Genomic DNA, 26,935 nt, shown 5'->3' with positions numbered 1-26,935 from the left:
GCTGATATGCAATCAATGATACACGGATACAGACAGATCACCAATCAACAAAACAACCATGTGGAGTGGTCCAAACTTGGGTTCTCACATGGGTGTAGACTCTGTTTGGGGCTAGGGCGACTCCATCTGCACAGGGCAGAGTTTGGAGTGTCTGAGCCATAGAATTGTTAGGTTTCCTTGGCCCCATTGATTCGGTCTCCCCTCTAACTTTTACTTTTATCATGCCGAGGAGAATATAGAGGGTAGTGTAGTATCTCTAGGGGTGGTGGAGCCCGAGGATTGGACTGAATTGTATTAAGTTGTTAGAACTCTTTCAATGCAAACTACATATGGCATACATCAGCAGTAGCGGGGAGGGGGGGTTCACATGTGATCTATGTGATCTGATAAGCCAATTGTCAGCTGTCAAATGTAGTCCTCCCCAGAACCAAAACACAACTCATGCAAGCCCCCCAGGCCATACTATGGCACAATCTGTCCAACGGACACAGCCAATGACAGATCAGTGTACCAGCTTGCTGCCAGTATGACCAATCACAGCAGATCACATGACAATTGTGCACAATGGATGGATTCCATTCATGCCATTCATTGTGCACATTTGTGTTGTTCGCTGTGATTGGTCACAGTGAACACATGGTACAGACAGGGCCAATCACAGCCCAGGTGAACCATTTGATTAGATGTGGACAATCACAACTAATCACAATAGTAAACACTGAATGAATGCATTTCATTCAGAAAAAATGGTTGCTTATATCAGTGAAATCCACTGTTATAAGCAGTCAGTGTGTAAAAGAAAAAATACAGATCATCTTTCCTGAGTAGTACTGTGTTACTATGGTAGCACTGTATTGCTCTAGTCACAGTATTTAAAAAAAAAGGAAAAAATAATAATAAAACATTTTTTTTTAAATTGAAACACTAGTTATGATGACACTGTACTGCACCTAGTGACAATATGTAAAAATAAATAGAAATGTGAACAAACAAAATTTCTTCATTTTTTTTTAAATGTGACAAAAAAAATTACAACTTTAAAAAAACTTACTAAAACTTAGTAAAAAAGGGCTAATTTAGGGAATATTTGTACCATCCTGGAATTTTTGGACCTCAAGAAATGAGAGATAGATCGATTTTCAGATATACAGCTATATATACCATAGCTTGTGCACTTTGTAACTTTCCTACAGACTAAATAATATGCACTGATTTGGGTTATTTTCACTGAAGACATGTAACAGTATACATTTTGCCCTAAATTTATAAAGAAAAATAATTTATTTGAAAAATGTTATAACAGAAACTAAGAAAAACTTTTTTTTTAAATGTTTATTTACTTATTTATCAATAAAAAAATAAATAAATACTACCAAAAGAATGCTCTATTTGGGTAAAAAAATGATAAAAAAGTGTCATTAACTACCACCAAAAGAATGCTCTATTTATGATTAAAAAACAATAAAAATTTAATATGGGTACAGTGTTGCATTTCTGTGCAATTGTCATTCAAAGTGTGACAGTGCTGAAAGCTAAACATTAGTCTGGGCATGAGGGGGGCAAAAGTGCCTGGTGTTGATGTGGCTAAACATGTGGGCAAAAAAACACAAAAATGTCTCTGCATCAAAAGGGTTAAAGGTTCAGTTGGGCTTTGAAAACATTTAAAAAATAAACATCCCTAACAATTGCTCCCTCCAATATATATTTAGCACAGTTAATAAAAATTACTTTGTCAGATGTCACTATTCAGTTCATATTAATCCTTTAATCCGGATGTCAGCATAGAAAAAAATGAAACATTAACTATTGCATAACGTAAGAAAAATGGTTTTATATATACCGTAATAGTATTAGTTTGAAATTCAGTACTTGTGCTACACATAATAATTGTATCATTCTATCTTGAAGATGCACTCCAGGAGAGGTTTATCCACCAGGCTGTACAGATGATGAGAAGGACGTCATCAACAGCAACAGCTTTTGTGGAATAATTACCAATAAGGATGGACCATTTAAAGATTGCCATGGTGTTATAGATCCATTTGTCTACTTCACTAACTGTGTCTATGACTTGTGTGAACTGAATTTGGATCCAGGTGCTTTGTGTGACAGTCTTCAGTCCTATGTACAATCTTGTCAGGCTCACGGAGTAGCAATAGGTCCCTGGAGAAATGAGTCTTTCTGCCGTAAGTACAAAAGAATATTACTAAACATAAACTGTTCTTTTTGACCCTGATACCTGATATATCATTTGTTCTTACGGGATATAATTTTGGTTGTATCAAAAAGACATTCTAACGTTTATTTTATAGGTTAGCAGTGATTTGTAGATCAATCTAATGCTGTTTTATATTGTGGATGGTAAATGGAACTTATGTATCCATTTTCATATGTTACAACAGTCCTGTGCTAAACACCCAGAACCTATTTATGTGTATATGGCCTAGGAAAACAAGTGTTAGCTACCGTATTCTGTAAAAATATGCAGGATTCATGTTTAATTACTTTATGTAAAAAAGTTTGTCATGTTCTCCAGTTGACAATTTATTATTTGTGTACAGCTCTGAAGTGCCCATCAAACAGTCATTATGAGCAATGTGGAACAGCCTGTCCAGCTTCTTGTGTCAAACCAGGATCACCATCAAACTGCAATCTTCCCTGCACAGAAGGGTGTGTATGTGACCCGGGATATGTTCTCTATGATAAGACGTGCGTACCAAGCAGTCAATGTGGATGTTGGGAAGATAATAAACATTACCCTGTAGACTCGGAGTTCTGGACTGATGATACCTGCTCCACTAAATGCAGATGTCCCTCTGCTGGTGGTAGTTTAGTGTGCAATTCTGCTTCATGTCCACCTGGAAAATACTGTGGCATAAAGGATGGAGTTCCTGGCTGCTATGATCTCACATTTGGCAACTGTGTAATCTATGGGGATCCTCATTATGACACCTTTGATAAGCAAACACACCACTTCATGGGAATATGCACTTACACGCTCTCCAAGGTTTGCAGCAATTTCACCAATTTGCCATATTTTAACATTGAAGCAAAGAATGAGCACCGTGGGAATCCAAGTGTCTCTTGGGTGCAGAAAGTTATGGTGGAAGTGTATGATCATAAAATAACTATTGTTAAAAATGAGCGCAGTCGGATTTTGGTAAGTTCCAGAGAAAATAGATTTTCATGTAGTTGTGTTTTCAAGTTTTTCTTCAATGGCTTTCAATATAATAATCTCCAATATTATTTCTTATCAGGTGGATGGCATCTGGACAAATCTTCCAGTCATCTTGGTCAATGGATCTCTGACTGTTAAACAAAGTGGTCGATATGTCATTCTAGAGACCGATTTCTACCTCTCAGTGTCTTATGACAATGACCATACAGTAAATGTTAAAGTTCCCACTTCTTATTTCAATCAAACCTGTGGAATGTGTGGCAACTTAAACAACATTAGGCAGGACGACTATTTGATGCCCAATGGACAGCTAGCTCAGAACTCAAATCAGTTGGGAGACAGCTGGCAGGTTGAAGATGATGATCCATTATGTAAAACAATTGTTCCTACACCTCCACTACCATGTCCACCAGAGACAGAGGAACTCTATTCAGGCGATAAGTTCTGTGGTTTGTTAACCAGTAAAGATGGTCCTTTCAAGGCTTGTCACTCAGTAATTAACCCAGCCCGCTTCTTTGACAGCTGTGTATTTGACCTGTGTGCACTTGGGGATGGCATTTTATGTAAAGCATTGGAAGCTTATGCTGATGCCTGTCAAAGAGCAGGCGTTAGTATTTCCTGGAGAAACTCTACTTTCTGCCGTAAGTTTTAAGGCTTTGCAAAATTCCGTATGCAATAAATGTACTATATCAATATTAAAGTAATAGCATAGTATTTATTATCTTAAAATTCTGTTGCAAACAGTAATGGGTACAATAGCTAATACATTGAAAAAATATATTTTAACCACTTAAGGACCAAGCCTATTTCTGAAATTTGTTGTTTGCTAGAAAATTACTTATAACCCCCAAACATTATAATTTTTTTTCTAATACCCTAGAGAATAAAATGGTGGTTGTTGCAATACTTTCTGTCAAACCTTATTTGTGCAGTGGTCTTACAAGCGGACTTTTTTTGTAAAAAATACACTTTTTTGAATGCAAAAATAAGACAACAGTAAAGTTAGCCCAATTTTTTTATATTGTGAAAGATAATGTTATGTTAAGTAAATTGATACCCACGCTTCAAAATTGTGCCCGCGTGTGGAATGTCGTCAAATTTTTACCCTTAAAAATCTCCATAGGCGACATTTAAAAAATTACAGGTTGCATGTTTTGAGTTACAGAGGAGGTCTAGGGCTAGAATTATTGCTCTTGCTATACTTATCGTGGCGATACCTCACATGTGTGGTCTGAATGCTGTTTTTATATGTGGGCGCAATTCATTTATGCATTTGCTTTTTTAAGAGCTATGGGCGGAAGTAACATTTTAACGTCGCTTCCACCCAGCAATGATATGGAGACGGGGGGGCCATCTTCCCCTCACTCGTCTCCATACCCAGGAAGGAGCAGGATCCGTTCACCTCCACCACTACCGATGGCTCCGGTATGCAGCAGAGGGCACCGGAGATCGGCGGGGGGTGTCCTCTCCCGCCGTCGATAAAAGTGATCTTGCGGCGAATCCACCACAGAGACCACTATTATTGGAAACCAGACTGCCCGCCGAAGAAGAGGATACAAGGGTAGCTAGCTGCTGCCATAACAAAGATATCCCTCTTCAAAGTTAGGACGTATATTGGCGTATGGCAGTTTGGAAGTGGCTATAGAAACTTTGTAGAAAAGTGAATATGCAAAGAACAAATCAATGTTGCAGTTTTCATTCAGTGATATTTTTGTTTTTATTTATATTCAGCTATCCTATGTCCTGGAAACAGTCACTACAATCCATGTGCCAGTGCTTGCCCAGCCACATGCCTGGACCAGAATGCTCCAAATAACTGCAATAAGCCTTGTACTGATTCTTGTGAATGTGACAATGGATTTGTACTCAGTGGACACACTTGTGTTCCTGTTAGTGAATGTGGATGCTTTTATGATGGCAAATACTATCAGGTCAGTTTTTCCATATGTCATTTTCCTTTTTTTCTGTAAAACATAGCAAGCATGCAAATAGTGAAAGTAATGATGCTATATTTAAATTGTGTTAAACATTTTACTTTATTGATCAGATTCTAAAATCTTTTACTTATATACATATTTTCAGAAAGATGAGACGTTCTGGCAAGGGGAATGTGAAAGTCATTGCACATGTGTGGGAAGCAACCAAGTGAACTGTAAGCAGCAGACTTGTCCACCTAATGAAGTTTGCCAAGTCCAGAATGGAATTAAGACCTGTGCACCTAAAGTGACAAGCACCACCACAACTACTACAACAACCACCACCACTACCACAACCACTACTAACCCTCCGTCTACTGTACCAGGTAAATTACTTGTAATATGGAAAAGATTAAAGAATTCAAAAAAGGATTGATGCAGAATGGTCGATTTTGAGGACGTTAGTAGAGGTACCAGTTGCCGGTGCGACATTTTGAAATTCCCTGTGTTAGAATGGTACTAATAAGTTTAGCTGTTACCTAGACCCCTTTCACAATGAGGCAGTTTTCAGGCATTTTAGATCTAGAAATAGCACCTGAAAACTGCCTCCCATGCTGTCCGAATGTGAAAGCCTATGTGCTTGCGGGACATTAAAAAATGTTTTGCAAGCAGCATCTTTGGGGTGGTTTGGGAGCGCTGTATATGCTTTTAACCCCTTCTTCGGCTGCTAACGAGGGGTTAAAAGTGCCCCGCTAGCAGTGCTTAAACAGAACCGCTAAAAAGATCAGTGCTTTAGCACTAACGCGGGCGCTGCCCCAATGTGAAAGCAGCCTTAAGAAGAGAACTGTGAAGTGTACACCAATAGTGTAATCCAAGTGCTATTGATCTAGGATATATCTGAGGAAGTGTGAGGAAGGGCTGCAGAGTAAACAGATCAGATTTTTAAAGGCTTTTATACTATTTAAGGATCTATATCACATAGGAAACTTTTACAAATGATCAGTGCTAGTGGAATGGAATCCATCATACAGACTCCAGCTTCCTTGTAAATGCAGCCAATGAGCTGCAGAGAAGGAAGGTGAGCGGGTGTACCGCCCCCCCCCCCCCCCAATGCCAATGCCAAGGTATGTAAATGAGCTCCGTTCCCTGCGAGTGTTGTGACACATGGGGATGGAGAACAACATACAAAAAGTGAAACACACACAATACATACAGTATAATGCTGTCTTACAGATTACATTGCTGTATGTAATTATTTCACATCCCCTTTGTCCCTAGTGTTCTGCCCAGTGCCCTATATGCAGTTTTATATTATAAAAACTGTTCTTTATGCCTGGAAACTAGAGATTGTCCATAGCAACCAAAACTGTCCCTTTACATCAAAAATAATTTTAGACCAGCTAGAAAACAGTGATAATAAATTAGAATCACTCGCAGAATTGAGCGATAGCGATTTGTGGGGAGATCCGTCATCAAATACTGAAGTAATGAGAGTGACAATTCTGCAGCTGAGCAAATTTCAGTGTTTTTGATTTGATTACATTATTGAATTTTTTTTTTATTATTGTTATATTATTATTTGTTACAATTATTTATAGTTATTTATTATATTATAATTTATGATTTCATTTTTCAAACTTTATCATACCCGGGATGTCTGCTAGACTCTGGTTTGGACAGATTTAAGTGAGTTATTCCTAAGAATTACAGGCCTGCAATATAAAATGCCAAATTTCCATGCAAAATAATGGTACCTCTTTCAGCACCTAAAATCTGAAATAATCATACCGCCAGGGAGGTTAAACCTTTTTTTTTTACATCTCTTTAGTTACTTCCTGATTTCTTTCTTAGGAAAATTATGTCATACATTCCAGGAGTCTGCAGGAGGGGTTTTCTCAGCTAAGAACACACTTCTGCATGCATACTTGAGATAAGGGCATATTCCAGGAAATAAATGCTATGTGAATAATTTTCCCTTACTTTTCCCTTTCAAAGTGATTTCTCAACAAAATAAAGCATGGAGACATGGTTGGATGAGGAGTTTGCTTTGAATATATATATATATATATATATATATATATATATATATATATATATATATATATATAGTATACATATACACAAACACACATTATAGCTGTGCATGGGGGCAGTTCAGCACTAGTCTGTGGTCCCGAGTACAATGCAAAGAAGAAAACTAACCACATTGCAATGGATGTGCTTCCATGCCTAGTGGGATCAATTTGACATAGGAAAGCAAGGGACTGGCAGGATCACCATGTATTTCATACAAATGAAGTGATGGAAAGAGAGCTGGATACTTTTAAATATAGTAGACATACTGTATATCAGGATTTGATATATAATAGAGTAACATACACTTTATTTGCATCTATCAGACAGCCAAATAAACAGTGTAAATACTTATACTGTATGTAAATATTTATAATCCTGTAAAGTAAGTTTTGTTATTTACATACTCCTGCACAATGTATACCTAAGAGGGTAACAAAACTTTCTCAGTTACAGCTATGAAATATAGTAGTGTGACCTCCGTATCCCAGCATACTGACAATAATGGATTAGTAGCCAATTCGGTCACCTCTGTGCTTATTCCTCCAGTAAACATGTTCACTGTGTCAAGCTAAATTGGCTCTAGAATATAGTGGCATGTGCTTGGTTGAATGGCTGTTCCTTCCTCTATCATTATGGGATGTGCTGTATATGGGAATTGCCTTAAGTTGATACAAGAACAAATGAAGATACTTAGCCAATTTATGGAAAGCATAGCTGTATTAAATGGTGATAATGATATCTGCCTGGAGTTCAGCTTTAAGGCTTGCACATGCATTATACATTATGCACAATATAAGTCGTAAATGTTTTCTTTGTTTCCTAAAACAGATTTATGCCGTATAGATTGTTCTTTTGATGTAAACTTGTGTAACTGGAAACAATCAAAGAGTGATAACATAGACTGGATACGTTGGAGTGGTTCAACCCCTTCTTCTTTTACTGGACCGTCCTTTGACCACACAACAGGATGTAAGTAATTTATTTACTCACTTTCTCTGTTTTTATTAGTTTATAAAACTGCCAATCTAATGATTAATACCAGAAAAGTTACTTCAGCATTAATATTTTTATTTAAACAGATGGCTACTATCTATACATTAATGGACAGAATTCAAAAGAGGGAGACCTTGCAAGATTGGAGAGTCCTGCAAATTGTTTCACTGGAACTCATTGCTTACAGTTTTGGTATCACATGTATGGAACATCACAATACATGACGCTTAGTGTGGCAGTACTAAGAGATGATGGTTTGGAATATGTCACCACTATAGAAGGAAATCGTGGGGACAGATGGTATTTAGAGAAGATTTTCCTCCCTGAAAGTGATATTATCCAGGTATGCAATGTATTTTTTTTTACCAAATTCAATTTATCAAAACAATTAAAAAAGGTTTGATCTCTTTGTGTGTGTTATTGTGCTTTTTAGTCATTGTGCTCTTTGCACTGGCATAATATAAACCCAGTCCTGATTATTAGCTAAAACCCTATGAATTTTGTCAACAGATTTTCATTGAAGGTGTAAGAGGTGAAGATTTCCGCAGTGATGTTGCTATAGATGATATTTCTTTTTACCCAGGATATTGTACTGGTAAGCTGTGATCCATCCATAACAGAATTTTTTCTTGGCTCTTCCTTAGTCTTAAAATAATGTCTAATAAGGGCTGAACATTTCAGTTCCATATGATTAAATGATTGCCACAAAAGAAGATGGGGCTTGTAGTTCATTTCTCTATTCCCAGATCTCTGAGAATGAATAATGTGGCTGTGTGAGTGGAGCCCCATACAGCTGCATCGATTTCAAAAGTGACAGTGGCTGCAAGGATAAAACAACATCTCCACACTGTCAGGAGTGAGATAGTTGGGGGGAGAGGGGGGGGGGGGTTAGCTTGCACCCATGTGACATGATACAACCTAAATATGGGTGTAACATGGTTGGAGCTAGGCTTTAAACATGTCTTTATGATGTCTAGCTTGTGTATTCTAATACTGCATTGATAAAAATGAGCTTTTGTCTTTTTAGCAACATCAACTACCACCACCACCACCACCACTGTAACCACAAAACCAGGTAAATAGTTCAAGTAGTTTTAATAGTCCACATCTGACAATACACTAGTAAAATTTCATTTTAGGAATGTTCATTTGAATTAGTAATTGTAATTGGGGGGCAAACTGACATCCACAGTGGAAAGACAATTTTAAGGAGCAGGATGGAATTGTTTTCTTGAATAAACTAATTTATAAGAGTGACTGTGGTCCAGCATATCATTAAATGTACCGATGAGAATTTTCATGTAAATTTTTTTACGAATGTCCATTTGAAAATCTACTAATGTATGGCCATTTTTACACACCAAGTAAAATCATCATTACACGTCTATTTGTTTATAATGAGAACATGGAATAACGTAAATATTTTTCAACAATCAAAGAAGCTGCTTCACCCCCAATCGTACAAAGGTTAAGAAATGTAAATGATGGATCTGAATTGGTGTCAACCAGATTGGTTCTGGATTTGTATGAACTAGTTCAAAACAGACCATTCTACATGACATGACTTTATCTGTAGGCTTATGTAGCAAATGGATGAATCTGTATAACCCTAAAATTTACAGAAAAGTAAAGCTTGTGAAATATTTAAAAGTTTACTTCTGACAAACATTCAGATTGCTTTATACTTTCCCTATAAAACTGGTCTATTAAAAAAACATTTCACTTTCTGTGAACTCTACCCATCCTAGCTTGGCCAATAGCCTATGTGCTAATAAACTATCGGGCTAGATATCTACTTCTGTATTTCTGGCTGTAAAATGTGCTAACTGGTGTACTTATAACCCACCTCCTGGGCATTACTATGGTATTCGGATGTGGGTCAAAACAGCTAGGGAATTCTGCTCATTTCCATGGAGAATTCTGAGCAAGGAATATATATATGCCTTCTGCATTTGGTTAGGGCTGTACACTCTGGTGATTACAGATGATAGAAGAGTAACTCTAGATGACACATCTTATGCTACAGAGACTTGAAGGTAAGTAAGCCTTTCTTGTTTTTCTGGCCCTTTTTTGATATGGTGTTTTAGATGTGTTACATATATAGATGTATACTTACCTGAGTCCTATCTTGATCCAGTGCTATGCCCATTTGTAGCAGCTCTCTTCTCTCTCTTCTCTCTCTCTGCTCACAGAGGCAGCAGTTAAAGCCATTGGCTCCTGTGAGCAGACAGCAGGGGGTGGGGCTGGGCTATGCATGTCAATAATAGGCAGCTTGCTTTAGAGTTGTTATGGAAGAACACAAATAATAGGAGGAGCCAAGAGTTCTGGTGGGGTGCAACAGAAGAGGGGTTCAGGATCGCTCTGTGCAAGACCATTGCATAGAGCAGGTAAGTATAACATGCTTGCTATTTTAGAAAAAAAAAAGCCTTTACAACTGCTTTATAAGTTCAGTTGTTAGGTGGAGGTGGTGCCTAGAAATAATGCATTTTTTAATCCTTTATTGTCTTCTACTTTGATGTCACCTCAAATTTCTCAAGAAAGAAAAATCAAGCAGTTCTATGTTTATATTGGTTTTAGGGTCCCAATAATTAAACAAATCTGTTTTGGATTTTTTTTTTTAACATGTATCTGGGCTGCAATTGATCTTTATTTATTTGAAATTTCAGAAATTAATAAAATACTAACACAAGCTTTATTTGTAATCTCTTTTACAGGCATTTCCTCATCAACCACTTCTACAACAACCACAGCAAAAACAGGCACTCCAGTGCCAGGTAAACCAGTTTGCTACTGTGGATTTTTTTAAACCTTTATTGTCTTCTAGTTTGATGTCACCTCAAATTTTAAAGTTAAGCCCATTGGCTCCTGTGAGCACAGAGCAGGGGGTGGGTCTTGCGTGTGCATGTCAATAGCAAGCAGCTTCCTATAGGAATGCTATTGAAGCACACAAAGAATAGGAGGAGCCAAGAGTTCTGGTGGAGTCCCCCGGAAGAGGGGGTTCAGGGTTGCTCTGTGCAAGACCATTGCATAGAGCGGGTAAGCATAACATGTTTGCTATTTTAGAAAAGAAAAAAAAGCCTTTATAACTGCTTTAAAAGTTCAGTTGTTAGGTGGAGGTGGTGCCTAGAAATAATGAATTTTTGAATCCTTTATTGTCTTCTACTTTGATGTCACCTCAAATTTCTCAAAAAAGAAAAATCAAGCAGTTCTAGGTTTATATGGGTTTTAGGGTTCCAATTATTAAACAAATCTGGTTTGGTTTTTTTTTAAACGCATATCTGTGCTGCAATTGTTCTTTATCTATTTGAAGTTTCAGAAATTAATAAAATACTAACACAAGCTTTATTTGTAATCTGTTTTACAGGCATTTCCTCATCAACCACTTCTACAACAACCACAGCAAAAACAGGCACTCCAGTGCCAGGTAAACCAGTTTGCTACTGTGGATTTTTTTAAACCTTTATTGTCTTCTAGTTTGATGTGACCTCAAATTTTAAAGTTAAGCCCATTGGCTCCTGTGAGCACAGAGCAGGGGGTGGGGCTTGGGTGTGCATGTCAATAGCAAGCAGCTTCCTATAGGAATGCTATTGAAGCACACAAAGAATAGGAGGAGCCAAGAGTTCTGGTGGAGTCCCCCGGAAGACGGGGTTCAGGGTTGCTCTGTGCAAGACCATTGCATAGAGCGGGTAAGCATAACATGTTTGCTATTTTAGAAAAGAAAAAAAAGCCTTTATAACTGCTTTAAAAGTTCAGTTGTTAGGTGGAGGTGGTGCCTAGAAATAATGAATTTTTGAATCCTTTATTGTCTTCTACTTTGATGTCACCTCAAATTTCTCAAAAAAGAAAAATCAAGCAGTTCTAGGTTTATATGGGTTTTAGGGTTCCAATTATTAAACAAATCTGGTTTGGTTTTTTTTTAAACGCATATCTGTGCTGCAATTGTTCTTTATCTATTTGAAGTTTCAGAAATTAATAAAATACTAACACAAGCTTTATTTGTAATCTGTTTTACAGGCATTTCCTCATCAACCACTTCTACAACAACCACAGCAAAACCAGACACTCCAGCGCCAGGTAAACCAGTTTGCTACTGTGGAATTTTTTTTAAACCTTTATTGTCTTCTAGTTTGATGTCACCTAAAATTTTAAAGTTAAGCCCATTGGCTCCTGTGAGCAGACATCAGGGGGTGGGGCTGGGCTGTGCATGTCAATAGCAAGCAGCTTCTCATAGAAATGCTATTGAAGAACACAAAGAATAGGAGGGGCCAAGAGTTCTGGTGGAGTACCCCGGAAGAGGGGGTTCAGGGTCGCTCTGTGCAAGACCATTGCATAAAGCAGGTAAGTATAACATGTTTGCTATTTTAGAAAAAAAAGCCTTTACAACTCCTTTAAAAGTTCAGTTGTGATGTGGGCATCCACAAGAGAGGAAGAGGAGGGGGGGAGTTCAGAAGGAGATATGGACCAGCAGATAGGGAGGACAAGCAGGCGGGAACTTACATTGCACAGGAGGGACAAACCAGACTGCTAATGGATCAGGAGCAAGGCATCAACCATGTACGGTCACATCTGGCGCTCCCAGGATTCTGGCACATGGCTCCGCAGTGTGGGCTTTCTTAAACGTGTCCGCTGCTGACAATAATGTTGCCATCTGCAGCCTTTGCAGTCAACACATAAGTTGCGGTAAGCCCAACACTCACCTAGGGATGACTGCCTTAAGAAGGCACATGAGCTGCCATCACGAGCCCACTGGGAGCAACAGAACCCACAAAGCTACACTCCAGGCTCTCACATCCAGCCTCGTCTTCTACTTCTCCTTCTCCTCACTCCTCAGAATTGTCCTCCACTCCACCTTCCATCATGCAGTCCTCCTGTTTTTCTGGAAAAAGGCAGGCATCTCTGACTCCTCCTTTTCCGCTGCTAGCGTCTCTTCCGCTGCGCCGCCTAAGATCCCCAGAACCTATTCGACATGCCAGGTGAGACATTGCAATGCTGGGCTGTGTCTGTTGTGCCTGTAAGCAAAGAGCCACACTGGCCCTGCACTCCTTTCAGCTTTGCGTTCACAGGCAGATCAGTGGCTAACACTGCTCAATTTGACAGTTGGTAAAGTGGTGTGTGACAATGGGGCCAATCTGCTTAGCACATTGAAACAGGGCAAAATTACACACGCGCCATGCATGGCACACATCCTAAACTTGGTCGTGTAGCGATTCGTTGTCAAATACCATGGGGTCCAGGACATCTTGTGGCAGGCAAGGAAAATCTTGGCCCATTTCAGAAGATCTTACACGGCCATGGCTCGCCTTGCTGACATTCAGCGGTGACACAATCTGCCAGTCAGACGTCTTATTTACGATTGACTGACACGATGGAACTCAACCTTCTATATGCTTGCTAGGCTGCTTCAGCAGAAACGTGCAGTTAACGACTACCTGTACGAACTCTGCGGCAGAACCGGTTCTGGGGAGCTTGTTTTTTTTTCACTGTGCCAGTGGCTGCTCATGCTCGACACATGCAGACTTCTGTGGCCATTTGATGAGATCACCAAACTGGTCAGTCGCAGCCATGGCGCCATCAGTGACATCGTACCTTATGCCTTCTTTATGGAGTGTGCATTGCATTCTGTCATTGATCAAGCCGTGGAAGAGCAGGAGCAGGAAGATGAGGAAGTCGCAATGCTGGATGAATACCCAGGGAGGGCTACTCTATCCGAGACAAGTGAACAACAGGAGTCTGAAGAGGAGTCAGAGGAGGATGGTGCCGGGGCAGATGAAGAGGAGCAAGAAGAGCATGCTTTAAACCTTTCTGGGATCCCTGTTGTTGTCCATGGATGGGGAGAGGAGAACGAGGAGGACGACATTATCCTGGATGATGAGCAGGAGCCAGGCCACCACACCGCTTCTAGTTTAGGGAAATGGGGGCCTTCATGCTCCAGTGTTCAGGGACCCCCTTATAAAAAGCATAAAGGTCAAGGACCAGTACTGGGTGGCAATGTACTTAGACCCCGATACAAACACAAAATGGCGGAAATGTTACCACCATCACAGGGGGCTGTCAGAATGGAGCACTTCCAGGCCTTGCTTAGAGAAATGCTGCATTCTGCTTTTGCGTGCGCTGGCAGAGGAATTCCCACTCCCAGAGAAAGAGTTGCGGGTACAAATCCAACAGCACCTGCAAGAAGAGGGTGGTTTGAAGATGTGTTGGTCACTTCTGATATGAGATCATTCTTTCAGCCGACCCATCGACAGGTCTTATCCAGATCCAGCATCAGGGAACGCCTAGACCGACAGGTGTCCAACTACATCGGGTTAACGGCCAATGTGGACGCTCTGGGAAGTGATGAACCCCTAGACTACTGGGTGGGCAGGCTTGAACTCTGGCCAGACCTTGCCCAATTTGCAATGGAACTGTTGGCTTGCCCCTCATCCAGTGTCCTGTCCGAAAGGACGTTCAGAGCAGCAGGGGGGATCGTGACCGATAAGTGCACTCGCTTAGCTCACGACAGTGTTGACTACCTAACATTTATAAAAATGAATGAGGCATGGATCTCTTAAAAGTTCAGTTGTTAAGTGGAGGTGGAGGTGGTGTCTAGAAATAATGCATTTTTTAATCCTTTATTGTCTTCTACTTTGATGTAACCTCAAATTTCTCAAAAAATAAAAATCAAGCAGTTCTGGGTTTATATGGGTTTTAGGGTCCCAATAATTAAATAAATCTGGTTTGGATTTTTTTTTTAAACATGCATCTGTGCTGCAATTTTTCTTTATCTATTTGAAATTTCAGAAATTAATAAAATACTAACACAGGTTTTATTTATAATCTCTTTAACAGGCATTTCCTCTTCAACCGCTTCTACAACAACCACAGCAAAACCAGACACTCCAGCGCCAGGTAAACCAGTTTGTTACTGTGGAATTTTTTTAAACCTTTATTGTCTTCTAGTTTGATGTCACCTCAAATTTTAAAGTTAAGCCCATTGGCTCCTTTGAGCACAGAGCAGGGGGTGGGGCTTCGCTGCGCATGTCAATAGCAAGCAGCTTCCTATAGAAATGCTATTGAAGCACACAAAGAATAGGAGGAGCCAAGAGTTTTGGTGGAGTACCCCGTAAGAGGGGGTTCAGGGTCGCTCTGTGCAAGACCATTGCATAGAGCAGGTAAGTATAACATGTTTGCTATTTTAGAAAAAAAAAAAAAATTTACAACTGCTTTAAAAGTTCAGTTGTTAGGTGAAGGTGGTGTCTAGAAATAATGCCTTTTTTTAATCCTTTATTGTCTTCTACTTCTTATGTCACCTCAAATTTCTCAAAAAAGAAAAATTAACCAGTTCTGGGTTTATATGGGTTTTAGGGTCCCAGTAGTTAAATGAATCTGGTTTGGATTTTTTTTTTAAACATGTATCTGTGCTGCAATTGTTCTTTATCTATTCATATTTCATTAATTAATACCATACTAACACAGGCTTTATTTGTAATCTCTTTTACAGGCATTTCTTCATCAACTGTTTCTTCAACAACCACAGCAAAACCAGATACTCCAGCGCCAGGTAAACCAGTTTGTTACTGTGGAATTTTTTTAAACCTTTATTGTCTTCTAGTTTGATGTCACCTCACATTTTAAAGTTAAGCCCATTGGCTCCTTTGAGCACAGAGCAGGGGGTGGGGCTTGGCTGCGCATGTCAATAACAAGCAGCTTCCTATAGAAATGCTATTGAAGCACACAAAGAATAGGAGGAGCCAAGAGTTCTGGTGGAGTACTCTGGAAGAGGGGGTTCAGGGTCGCTCTGTGCAAGACCATTGCATAGAGCAGGTAAGTATAACATGTTTGCTATTTTAGAAAAAAAAAAAAATTTACAACTGCTTTAAAAGTTCAGTTGTTAGGTGAAGGTGGTGTCTAGAAATAATGCCTTTTTTTAATCCTTTATTGTCTTCTACTTCTATGTCACCTCAAATTTCTCAAAAAAGAAAAATTAACCAGTTCTGGGTTTATATGGGTTTTAGGGTCCCAGTAGTTAAATGAATCTGGTTTGGATTTTTTTTTTAAACATTTATCTGTGCTGCAATTGTTCTTTATCTATTCATATTTCATTAATTAATACCATACTAACACAGGCTTTATTTGTAATCTCTTTTACAGGCATTTCTTCATCAACTGTTTCTTCAACAACCACAGCAAAACCAGACACTCCAGCGCCAGGTAAACCAGTTTGTTACTGTGGAATTTTTTTAAACCTTTATTGTCTTCTAGTTTGATGTCACCTCAAATTTTAAAGTTAAGGCCATTGGATCCTGTGAGCAGAGATCAGTGGGTGGAGCTTGGCTGTGCATGTCAATAGCAAGCAGGCTCTTATAGAAATGCTATTGAAGCACACAAAGAATAGGAGGAGCCAAGAGATCTGGTGGAGTACCCCGGAAGAGGGGGTTCAGGGTCGCTCTATGCAAGACCATTGCATAGAGCAGGTAAGTATAACATGTTTGCTATTTTAGAAAAAAAAAAGCCTTTACAACTCCTTTAAAAGTTCAGTTGTTAGGTGGAGGTGGAGGTGGTGCCTAGAAATAATGCATTTTTTAATCCTTTATTGTCTTATACTTTGATGTCACCTCAATTTTCTCAAAAAAGAAAAATCAAGCAGTTCTAGGTTTATATGGGTTTTAGGGTCCCAGTAATTAAATGAATCTGGCTTGGATTTTTTTTTAAACATGTATCTGTGCTGCAATTGTTCTTTATCTATTTAGATTTCATTAATTAATAACATACTAACACAGGCTTTATTTGTAATCTCTTTTACAGGCATTTCTTCATCAACCACTTCTTCAACAACCACAGCAAAACCAGACACTCCAGTGCCAGGTAAACCAGTTTGCTACTGTCGATTCTTTTTAAACCTTTATTGTCTTCTAGTTTGATGTCACCTCAAATTTTAAAGTTAAGGCCATTGGCTCCTGTGAGCAGAGACCAGGGGGTGGGGGTGGTCTGTGCATGTCAATAGCAAGCAGCTTCCTATAGAAATGCTATTGAAGCACACAAAGAATAGGAGGAGCCAAGAGCTCTGGTGGAGTACCCCGGAAGAGGAGGTTCAGGGTCACTCTGTGCAAGACCATTGCATAGAGCAGGTAAGTATAACATGTTTGCTATTTTAGAAAAAAAAAAGACTTTACAACTGCTTTAAAAGTTCAGTTGTTAGGTGGAGGTGGAGATGGTGTCTAGAAATAATGCATTTTTGACTCCTTTATTGTCTTCTACTTTGAAGTCACCTCAAATTTCTCAAAAAATCTAAATCAAGCAGTTCTAGGTTTATATGGGTTTTAGGGTCCCAATAATTAAACAAATCTTTTTTGGATTTTTTTTAAACATGTATCTGTTCTGCAATTGTTCTTTATCTATTTGAAATTTCAGAAAAGAATAAAATACTAACACAGGCTTTATTTGTAATCTCTTTTACAGGCATTTCCTCTTCAACCGCTTCTTCAACAACCACAGCAAAACCAGACACTCCAGTGCCAGGTAAACCAGTTTGCTACTGTCGATTCTTTTTAAACCTTTATTGTCTTCTAGTTTGATGTCACCTCAAATTTTAAAGTTAAGGCCATTGGCTCCTGTGAGCACAGAGCAGGTGGTGGGGCTGGGCTATACAAGTCAATAGCAAGTGGCTTCCTATAGAAATGCTATTGAATCACACAAAGAATAGTAGGAGCCAAGAGTTCTGGTGGAGTACCCCGGAAGACGGGGTTCATTGTCGATCTGTGCAAGACCATTGCATAGAGCAGGTAAGTATAACATGTTTGCTATTTTAGAAAAAAAAAAAGCCTTTACAACTGGTTTGAAAGTTCAGTTGTTAGGTGGAGGTGAAGGTGGTGTCTAGAAATAATGCATTTTCGAATCCTTTATTGTCTTCTACTTTGATGTAACCTCAAATTTCTCAAAAAAGAAAAATCAAGCAGTTATGGGTTTATATGGGTTTTAGAGTTCCAGTAATTAAACAAATCTGGTATGGATTTTTTTTTGAAGCATGTATCTGTGCTGCAATTGTTCTTTATCTATTTGAAATTTCAGAAATGAATAAAATACTAACACAGGTTTATTTGTAATCTCTTTTACAGGCATTTCCTCTTCAACCGCTTCTACAACAACCACAGCAAAATCAGACACTCCAGCGCCAGGTAAACCAGTTTGCTACTGTGGAATTTTTTTTAAACCTTTATTGTCTTCTAGTTTGATGTCACCTCAAATTTTAAAGTTAAGGCCATTGGCTCCTGTGAGCACAGAGCAGGGGGTGGGGCTGGGCTGTGCATGTCAATAGCAAGCAGCTTCTCATGGAAATGCTATGGAAGCACATAAAGAATAGGAGGGGCCAAGAGTTCTGGTGGATTCCCCCGGAAGAGGGGGTTCAGAGTCGCTCTGTGCAAGACCATTGCATATAGAATTTTAGGGGGAAAAAAGCCTTTACAACTGCTTTAAAAGTTCAGTTGTTAGGTGGAGGTGGAGGTGGTGTCTAGAAATAATGCATTTGTAATCCTTTATTGTCTTTTAGTTTGATGTCACCTCAAATTTATCAAAAAAGAAAAATAAAGCAGTTCTAGGTTTATATGGGTTCTAGGGTCCCAATAATTAAAAAAAAAATGTGGTTTGGATATCTTTTTAAAACATGAATCTGTGCTGCAATTGTTCTTTATCTATTTTAAATTTCAGAAATTAATAAAATACTAACACAGGCTTTATTTGTAAACTCTTTTATAGGCATTTCCTCATCAACCACTTCTACAACAACCACAGCAAAACCGGACACTCCAGTGCCAGGTAAACCAGTTTGCTACTGTTGAATTGTTTTTTAAACCTTTATTGTCTTCTAGTTTGATGTCACCTCAAATTTTAAAGTTAAGGCCATTGGCTCCTGTGAGCACAGAGCAGGTGGTGGGGCTGGGCTATACAAGTCAATAGCAAGTGGCTTCCTATAGAAATGCTAATGAATCACACAAAGAATAGGAGGAGCCAAGAGTTCTGGTGGAGTACCCCGGAAGACGGGGTTCATTGTCGCTCTGTGCAAGACCATTGCATAGAGCAGGTAAGTATAACATGTTTGCTATTTTAGAAAAAAAAAAAAGCCTTTACAACTGGTTTGAAAGTTCAGTTGTTAGGTGGAGGTGAAGGTGGTGTCTAGAAATAATGCATTTTCGAATCCTTTATTGTCTTCTACTTTGATGTAACCTCAAATTTCTCAAAAAAGAAAAATCAAGCAGTTATGGGTTTATATGGGTTTTAGAGTTCCAGTAATTAAACAAATCTGGTATGGATTTTTTTTTGAAGCATGTATCTGTGCTGCAATTGTTCTTTATCTATTTGAAATTTCAGAAATGAATAAAATACTAACACAGGTTTATTTGTAATCTCTTTTACAGGCATTTCCTCTTCACCCGCTTCTACAACAACCACAGCAAAACCAGACACTCCAGCGCCAGGTAAACCAGTTTGCTACTGTGGAATTTTTTTGAAACCTTTATTGTCTTCTAGTTTGATGTCACCTCAAATTTTAAAGTTAAGGCCATTGGATCCTGTGAGCACAGAGCAGGGGGTGGGGCTGGTCTGTGCATGTCAATAGCAAGCAGCTTCTCATAGAAATCCTATGGAAGCACACAAAGAATAGGAGGGGCCAAGATTTCTGGTGGATTCCCCCGGAAGAGGGGGTTCAGAGTCGCTCTGTGCAAGACCATTGCATATAGAATTTTAGGGGGAAAAAAGCCTTTACAACTGCTTTAAAAGTTCAGTTGTTAGGTGGAGGTGGAGGTGGTGTCTAGAAATAATGCATTTGTAATCCTTTATTGTCTTTTAGTTTGATGTCACCTCAAATGTATCAAAAAAGAAAAATAAAGCAGTTCTAGGTTTATATGGGTTCTAGGGTCCCAATAATTAAAAAAATCTGGTTTGGATATCTTTTTAAAATATGCATCTGTGCTGCAATTGTTCTTTATCTATTTGAAGTTTCAGAAATTAATAAAATACTAACACAGGCTTTATATGTAAACTCTTTTATAGGCATTTCCTCATCAACCACTTCTACAACAACCACAGCAAAACCAGACACTCCGGTGCCAGGTAAACCAGTTTGCTACTGTGGAATTGTTTTTTAAACCTTTATTGTCTTCTAGTTTGATGTCACCTCAAATTTTAAAGTTAAGGCTATTGGCTCCTGTGATCACAGAGCGGGGGGGGGGGGGGGGGTCTTGGCTGTGCATGTCAATAGCAAGCAGCTTCCTATAGAAATGCTATGGAAGAACACAAAGAATAGGTGGAGCCAAGAGTTCCGGTGGAGTACCCCGGAAGAGGGGGTTCAGGGTCACTCTGTGCAAGTCCATTATTTGCTATTTTAGAAAAAAAAGCCTTTACAACTGTTTTTAAATTTAAAGTTCAGTTGTTAGGTGGAGGTGGAGATGGTGCCTAGAAATAATGCATTTTTGAATCCTTTATTGTCTTCTACTTTGATGTCACCTCAAATTTCTCAAAAAATAAAAAATCAAGCATTTCTAGCTTTAAATGGTTTTTAGGGTTCCAATAATTAAACAAATCTGGTTTGGATATTTTTAAACATGTATCTGTGCTGCAATTGTTCTTTATCTATTAGAAATTTCAGAAATTAATAACATACTAACACAGGCTTTATTTGTAATCTCTTTACAGGCATTTCCTCATCAACCACTTCTACAACAACCACAGCAAAACCAGACACTCCAGCGCCAGGTAAACCAGTTTGCTACTGTGGATTTTTTTTAAACCTTTATTGTCTTCTAGTTTGATGTCACCTCAAATTTTAAAGTTAATCCCATTGGATCCTGTGAGCAGACATCAGGGGGTGGGGCTGGGCTGTGCATGTCAATAGCAAGCAGCTTCTTATAGAAATGCTATTGAAGCACACAAAGAATAGGGGGAGCCAAGAGTTCTGGTGGAGTCCCCCGGAAGACAGGGTTCAGGGTCACTCTGTGCAAGACCATTGCATAGAGCAGGTAAGTATAACATGTTTGCTATTTTAGGGAAAACAAGCCTTTACAACTGCTTTAAAAGTTCAGTTGTTAGGTGGAGGTGGAGGTGGTGCCTAGAAATAATGCATTTTTAAATCCTTTATTGTCTTCCAATTTGATGTCACTTCAAATTTCCCAAAAAATAAAAATCAAGCAGTTCTAGGCTGATATGGGTTTTAGCGTCCCAATAATTAACCAATTTCAGACTGGACCATTTTACTGGCTGAAGATCAGACCACTTTTTGCGATTCGGCACAGCGTCACTTTAATTGACATTTACATGGTCATGCGACGTGGCTCCCAAAAAAAATTGACGTCCTTTTTTCCCCACAAATAGAGCTTTCGTTTGGTGATGTTTGATCACCCATGCTGTTTATATTTTTTGCGCTATAAACAAAAATAGAGCGACAATTTTGAAAAAGAAAGCATTAATTTTTACTTTTTGCTATAATAAATATGCCCCAAAAATATATAAAAAACATTTTTTTTCCTCAGTTTAGGTCGATACGTATTCTTCTACATATTTTTGGTGAAGGAAATCACAATAGGCGATTATTGATTGGTTTGCGCAAAATGTATAGCGTTTATAAAATATGGGATAGTTTTATGGCATTTTTATTAATAATTTTTTTTACTAGTAATGGTGACGATCAGCGATTTTTATTGTGACTGCGACATTATGGCGGACACATCGGACATTTTTTACACATTTTTGGGACCATTGTCAATTATACAGCAATCAGTGCTATACAAATGCACTGATTCCTGTGTAAATGACACTGGCAGTGAAGGGGTTAACCAGGGGGTGGCAGTGTAGGAGTAAAGTGTTTCCTAGGGGACATGTTACTAACCGTAGGGGGCTGGGCTATGTCTTAGTGAACACTGATCTCTGCTCCAATCACATGGAGCAGAGATTAGTGTCACTTGTTGCTAGGGAGAATGGGGAGATGCTGTTTACATTGGCATCTCCCCGTTCAGCCTCCCCATGAGACGATTGCCGGAATCCCCATGGCGATCGAGTCCACGGTACCCGCGACCAGATTCACGGGTGTACCGACCAGGCATGTGCGCACCGGTGGTGGCATGATGGCAGGGCATGATGGCAGGGCGGCAAATACAAATGGACGTACCTGTACGCCAATTTGCCTGCCCATGCCATTCTGCCGACGTACATCATTGTGCACCGGTCGGGAAGTGGTTAAACAAATCTGGTTTGTTTTTGTTTTTTGTTCTTTATCTATTTGAAATTTCAGAAATGAATACAATACTAACACAGGCTTTATTTGTAATCTCTTTTAAAGGCATTTCCTCATCAACCGCTTCTTCAAAAACAACCACAGCAAAACCAGACACTCCATTGCCAGGTAAACCAGTTTGCTACTGTGGAATTTTTTTAAACCTTTACTGTCTTCTAGTTTGATGTCACCTCAAATTTTAACGTTAAGGCCATTGGATCCTGTGAGCAGAGATCAGGGGGAGGGGCTTTGCTGTGCATGTCAATAGCAAGCAGCTTCCTATAGAAATGCTATTGAAGCACACAAAGAATAGGAGGAGCCAAGAGTTTTGGTGGAGTACCCCGGAAGAGGGGGTTCAGGGTCACTCTGTGCAAGACCATTGCATAGAGCAGATAAGTATAACATGCTTGCTATTTTAGAAAAAAAAAAAGACTTTACAAGTCCTTTAAAAGTTCAGTTGTGAGGTGGAGGTGGTGCACTAGAAATAATGCTTTTTTAATCCTTTATTGTCTTCTACTTTGATGTCACCTCAATTTTCTCAAAAAAGAAAAAACAAGCAGTTCTAGGTTTATATGGGTTCTAGGGTTCCAATAATTAAACAAATCTGGTTTGGATTTTTTTTTTTGAAGCATGTATCTGTGCTGCAATTGTCCATTATCTATTTGAAATTTCAGAAATTAATAAAATACTAACACAGGTTTTATTTATAATCTCTTTTATAGGCATTTCCTCTTCAACCGCTTCTACAATAACCACAGCAAAACCAGACACTCCAGTGCCAGGTAAACCAGTTTGCTACTGTGGAATTTTTTTTAAACCTTTATTGTCTTCTAGTTTGATGTCACCTCAAATTTTAAAGTTAAGGCCATTGGATCCTGTGAGCACAGAGCAGGGGGTGGGGCTGGTCTGTGCATGTCAATAGCAAGCAGCTTCCTATAGAAATGCTATGGAAGAACACAAAGAATAGGTAGAGCCAAGAGTTCTGGTGGAGTACCCCGGAAGAGGGGATTCAGGGTGGCTCTGTGCAAGTCCATTATTTACTATTTTAGAAAAAAAAGCCTTTACAGCTGCTTTTAAAGTTCAGTTGTTAGGTTAAGGTGGAGATGGTGCCTAGAAATAATGCATTTTTTAATCCTTTATTGTCTTCTACTTTGATGTCACCTCAAATTTCTCAAAAAATAAAAATCAAGCAGTTCTAGCTTTAAATGGTTTTTAGGGTCCCAATAATTAAACAAATCTGGTTTGGATATTTTTAAACATGTATATGTGCTGCAATTGTTCTTTATCTATTTGAAATTTCAGAAATTAATAAAATACTTACACAGGCTTTTTTTGTAATCTCCTGCACAATGTATAGCTAAGAGGGTAACAAAACTTTCTCAGTTACAGCTATGAAATATATTAGTGCGACCTCCGTATCCCAACATACTGACAATAATGGATCAGTAGCCAACTCAGTCACCTCTATGCTTATTCCTCCATTAAATAGGTTCACTGTTACAGGCTAAATTGGCTCTAGAATATAGTGGTCATCAGCCCTGTCCTCGGGACCCACTAACAGGCCAGGTTTTACGTATTACCTTGGGGAGATGCAGATTAGAATACTGCAATCACTGTGCATCAAATTATATCAGCTGTGATATATTTCAGTTTTCTTGAAAACCTGGCCTGTTAGTTGGCCCTGAGGACTGGATTGATGACCACTGCTCTAGAATATAGTGGCATGTGCTTGGTTTAATGGCTGTTCCTTCCTCTATCATTATGGGATGTGCTGTATAGGGGATTGCCTTAAGTTGATACAAGAACAAATGAAGATACTTAGCCAATTTATGGAAAGCATAGCTGTATTAAATGGTGATAATGATATCTGCCTGGAGTTCAGCTTTAAGGCTTGCACATGCATTATACATTGTGCACAATATAACTCGTAAATGTTTTCTTTGTTTCCTAAAACAGATTTATGCCGTATAGATTGTTCTTTTGATGTAAACTTGTGTAACTGGAAACAATCAAAGAGTGATAACATAGACTGGATACGCTGGAGTGGTTCAACCCCTTCTGCTTTTACTGGACCGTCCTTTGACCACACAACAGGATGTAAGTCATTTATTTACTTACTTTCCCTGTTTTTATTAGTTTATAAAACTCCCAAAATAATGATTAACAACAGAAAATGTACTTCATCATTAATATTTTTATTTAAACAGATGGCTACTATCTATACATTAATGGACAGAATTCAGAAGAGGGAGACTTTGCAAGATTGGAGAGTCCTGCAAATTGTTTCACTGGAACTCATTGCTTACAGTTTTGGTATCACATGTATGGAACATCACAATACATGATGCTGAGAGTGGCAGTACTAAGACATGATGGTTTGGAATATGTCACTACTATAGAAGGAAATCATGGGGACATGTGGTATTTAGAGAAGATATTCCTCTTTGAAAGTGATATTATCCAGGTATGCAATGTATTTTTTTTTTTTTTACCAAATTCATTTTATAAAAACTATTAAAAATGGTTTGATCTCTTTGTGTGTATTATTGTTTTTTAGTCATTGTGCTCTTTGCACTGGCATAATATAAACCCAGTCCTGGTTATTACCTAAAACCCTATTAAATTTGTCAACAGATTTTCATTGAAGGTGTAAGAGGTGAAGATTTCCGCAGTGATGTTGCTATAGATGATATTTCTTTTTACCCAGGATATTGTACAGGTAAGCTGTGATCCATCCATGACAGAATGTTTTCTTGTTTCTTTCCTAGTCTTAAAATAATATGTAATAAAGGCTGAACATTTCAGTTCCATATGATTCAATGATTGCCACAAAGGAAGATGGGGCTTGTAGTTCATTTCTCTATTCACAGATCTCTGAGAATGAATTATGTGGCTGTGTGAGTGGAGCCCCATACAGCTGCATCGATTTCAAAAGTGACAGTGGCTGCAAGGATAAAACAACATCTCTACACTGTCAGGAGTGAGATAGTTGGGGGGGGGGGGGGTCATCTTGCACCCATGTGACATGATACAACCTAAATATGGGTGTAACATGGTTGGAGCTAGGCTTTAAACATGTCTTTAGGATCTCTAGCTTGTGCATTCTAAGACTGCATTGATAAAAATGAGCTTTTGTCTTTTCAGCAACATCAACTACCACCACCACCACTGTAACCACAAAAACAACAGGTAAATAGTAAACACTAGTAAAGTTTCATTTTAGGAAAGTTAATTTGAATTATTAATTGTAATTGGGGGCAAATCACCATTCTGCAGTGGACAGAAAATTTGAAGGAGCAGGATAGAATTGTTTTCTTCAATAAACTAATTTCTAAGAATGTCTGTTGCCCACCATATCATTAAATGTACTGATGATAATTTTCTTGCAAATTTTCTTATGAATGTCCATTTGAAAATCTACTAATGTATGGACATTTTTACCCTCCAAGTAAAATCATCATTACACGTCTATTTGTTTACAATGAGAACATGGAATAACTTAAATATTTTTCAACAATCAAAGAATCTGCTCCACCCTCAATTGTACAATGGTTAAGAAATGTAAATGATGGATCTGAATTGGTGTGAACCAGATTGGGTCTGGATTTGTATGAACCAGTTCAAAACAGACCATTCTACATGACATGACTTTATCTGTAGGCTTATGTAGCATATGAATGAATCTGTATAACCCTAAAATTTACAGGAAAGTAAAGATTGTGAAATATTTAAAAGTTTTCTTCTGACAAACATTCAGATTGCTTTACATTTTCCATATAAAACTGGTCTATTAAAGAAACATTTCACTTTCTGTGAACTCTACCCAGCCTAGCTTGGCCAATAGCCTATGTGCTAATATACTATCTGGATAGATATCTACTTCTGTGTTTCTGGCTGTAAAATGTGTTAGCTGGTGTACTTATAACCCACCTCCTGGGCATTACTATAGTATTTACTATAGTATTTGCATGTGGGTCAAAACAGCTAGGGAATTCTGCTAATTTCCATGGAGAATTCTGAGCAAGGAATATATGCCTTCTGCATTTGGTTAGGGCTGTACACTCTGGTGATTACAGATGGTAGAGGAGTAACTGGAGATTACACATCTTATGCTACAGAGACTTGAAGGTAAGTAAGCCTTTCTTGTTTTTCTGACCCTTTTTTGGATATGGTGTTTTAGATGTGTTAGATATATACCCACGTATAATTACCAGAGTCCAATCTTGATCCAGTGCTCTGCCCATTTTCAGGAGCTCTCTTCTCTCTCTCTCTCTGCTCACAGAGGCAGCAGATAAAGCCATTGGCTCCTGTGAGCAGAGAGCAGGGGGTAAGTCTGGGCTGTGCATGTCAATAACAAGCAGCTTGCTTTAGAGTTGTTATGGAAGCACACAAAGAAGACGGGGTTCAGGGTCACTCTTTGCAAGGCCATTGCATAGATCAGGTAAGTATAACATGTTTGCTTTTTTAGAAAAAAAAAAGTTGCAACTGCTTTAAAAGTTCAGTTGTTAGGTGGAGGTGAAGGTGGTGTCTAGA

The 26,935-nt window shown here is 38.7% G+C and overlaps 1 protein-coding gene across 31 annotated transcripts in view; it reads left to right on the top strand.

The window, feature by feature from the left end:
- LOC143988164 (IgGFc-binding protein-like) overlaps nucleotides 1–26,935 on the top strand; it is a 210,093-nt gene that overhangs the window by 70,740 nt on the left and 112,418 nt on the right. For 10 of the 31 annotated variants that reach the window (XM_077487524.1, XM_077487523.1, XM_077487522.1 and 7 more), the window contains exons 34-61: nucleotides 1,909–2,186; nucleotides 2,562–3,160; nucleotides 3,258–3,819; nucleotides 4,910–5,109; nucleotides 5,261–5,480; nucleotides 7,999–8,139; nucleotides 8,250–8,506; nucleotides 8,674–8,758; nucleotides 9,191–9,238; nucleotides 10,878–10,937; nucleotides 11,528–11,587; nucleotides 12,178–12,237; nucleotides 14,992–15,051; nucleotides 15,644–15,703; nucleotides 16,294–16,353; nucleotides 16,948–17,007; nucleotides 17,602–17,661; nucleotides 18,258–18,317; nucleotides 18,895–18,954; nucleotides 19,554–19,613; nucleotides 20,188–20,247; nucleotides 20,830–20,889; nucleotides 22,469–22,531; nucleotides 23,125–23,184; nucleotides 24,359–24,499; nucleotides 24,610–24,866; nucleotides 25,037–25,121; nucleotides 25,547–25,591. In XM_077487524.1, the coding sequence (XP_077343650.1) occupies nucleotides 1,909–2,186; nucleotides 2,562–3,160; nucleotides 3,258–3,819; nucleotides 4,910–5,109; nucleotides 5,261–5,480; nucleotides 7,999–8,139; nucleotides 8,250–8,506; nucleotides 8,674–8,758; nucleotides 9,191–9,238; nucleotides 10,878–10,937; nucleotides 11,528–11,587; nucleotides 12,178–12,237; nucleotides 14,992–15,051; nucleotides 15,644–15,703; nucleotides 16,294–16,353; nucleotides 16,948–17,007; nucleotides 17,602–17,661; nucleotides 18,258–18,317; nucleotides 18,895–18,954; nucleotides 19,554–19,613; nucleotides 20,188–20,247; nucleotides 20,830–20,889; nucleotides 22,469–22,531; nucleotides 23,125–23,184; nucleotides 24,359–24,499; nucleotides 24,610–24,866; nucleotides 25,037–25,121; nucleotides 25,547–25,591 (3,821 nt within the window). The remainder of the gene's footprint in view (nucleotides 1–1,908; nucleotides 2,187–2,561; nucleotides 3,161–3,257; nucleotides 3,820–4,909; nucleotides 5,110–5,260; nucleotides 5,481–7,998; nucleotides 8,140–8,249; nucleotides 8,507–8,673; nucleotides 8,759–9,190; nucleotides 9,239–10,877; nucleotides 10,938–11,527; nucleotides 11,588–12,177; nucleotides 12,238–14,991; nucleotides 15,052–15,643; nucleotides 15,704–16,293; nucleotides 16,354–16,947; nucleotides 17,008–17,601; nucleotides 17,662–18,257; nucleotides 18,318–18,894; nucleotides 18,955–19,553; nucleotides 19,614–20,187; nucleotides 20,248–20,829; nucleotides 20,890–22,468; nucleotides 22,532–23,124; nucleotides 23,185–24,358; nucleotides 24,500–24,609; nucleotides 24,867–25,036; nucleotides 25,122–25,546; nucleotides 25,592–26,935) is intronic. The other 21 variants (XM_077487517.1, XM_077487526.1, XM_077487500.1 and 18 more) reach the window with 20 other exon arrangements.

The sequence above is a fragment of the Lithobates pipiens genome, unplaced genomic scaffold (assembly GCF_037356315.1).
Source record: "Lithobates pipiens isolate NorthernLeopardFrog02 unplaced genomic scaffold, aLitPip1_a1.2 Scaffold_18, whole genome shotgun sequence".
NCBI classification, from domain to species: domain Eukaryota; kingdom Metazoa; phylum Chordata; class Amphibia; order Anura; family Ranidae; genus Lithobates; species Lithobates pipiens.
The sequence above is the reverse complement of the archived record's forward strand: the minus strand, read 5'-3'. Positions and strand labels throughout refer to the sequence as shown.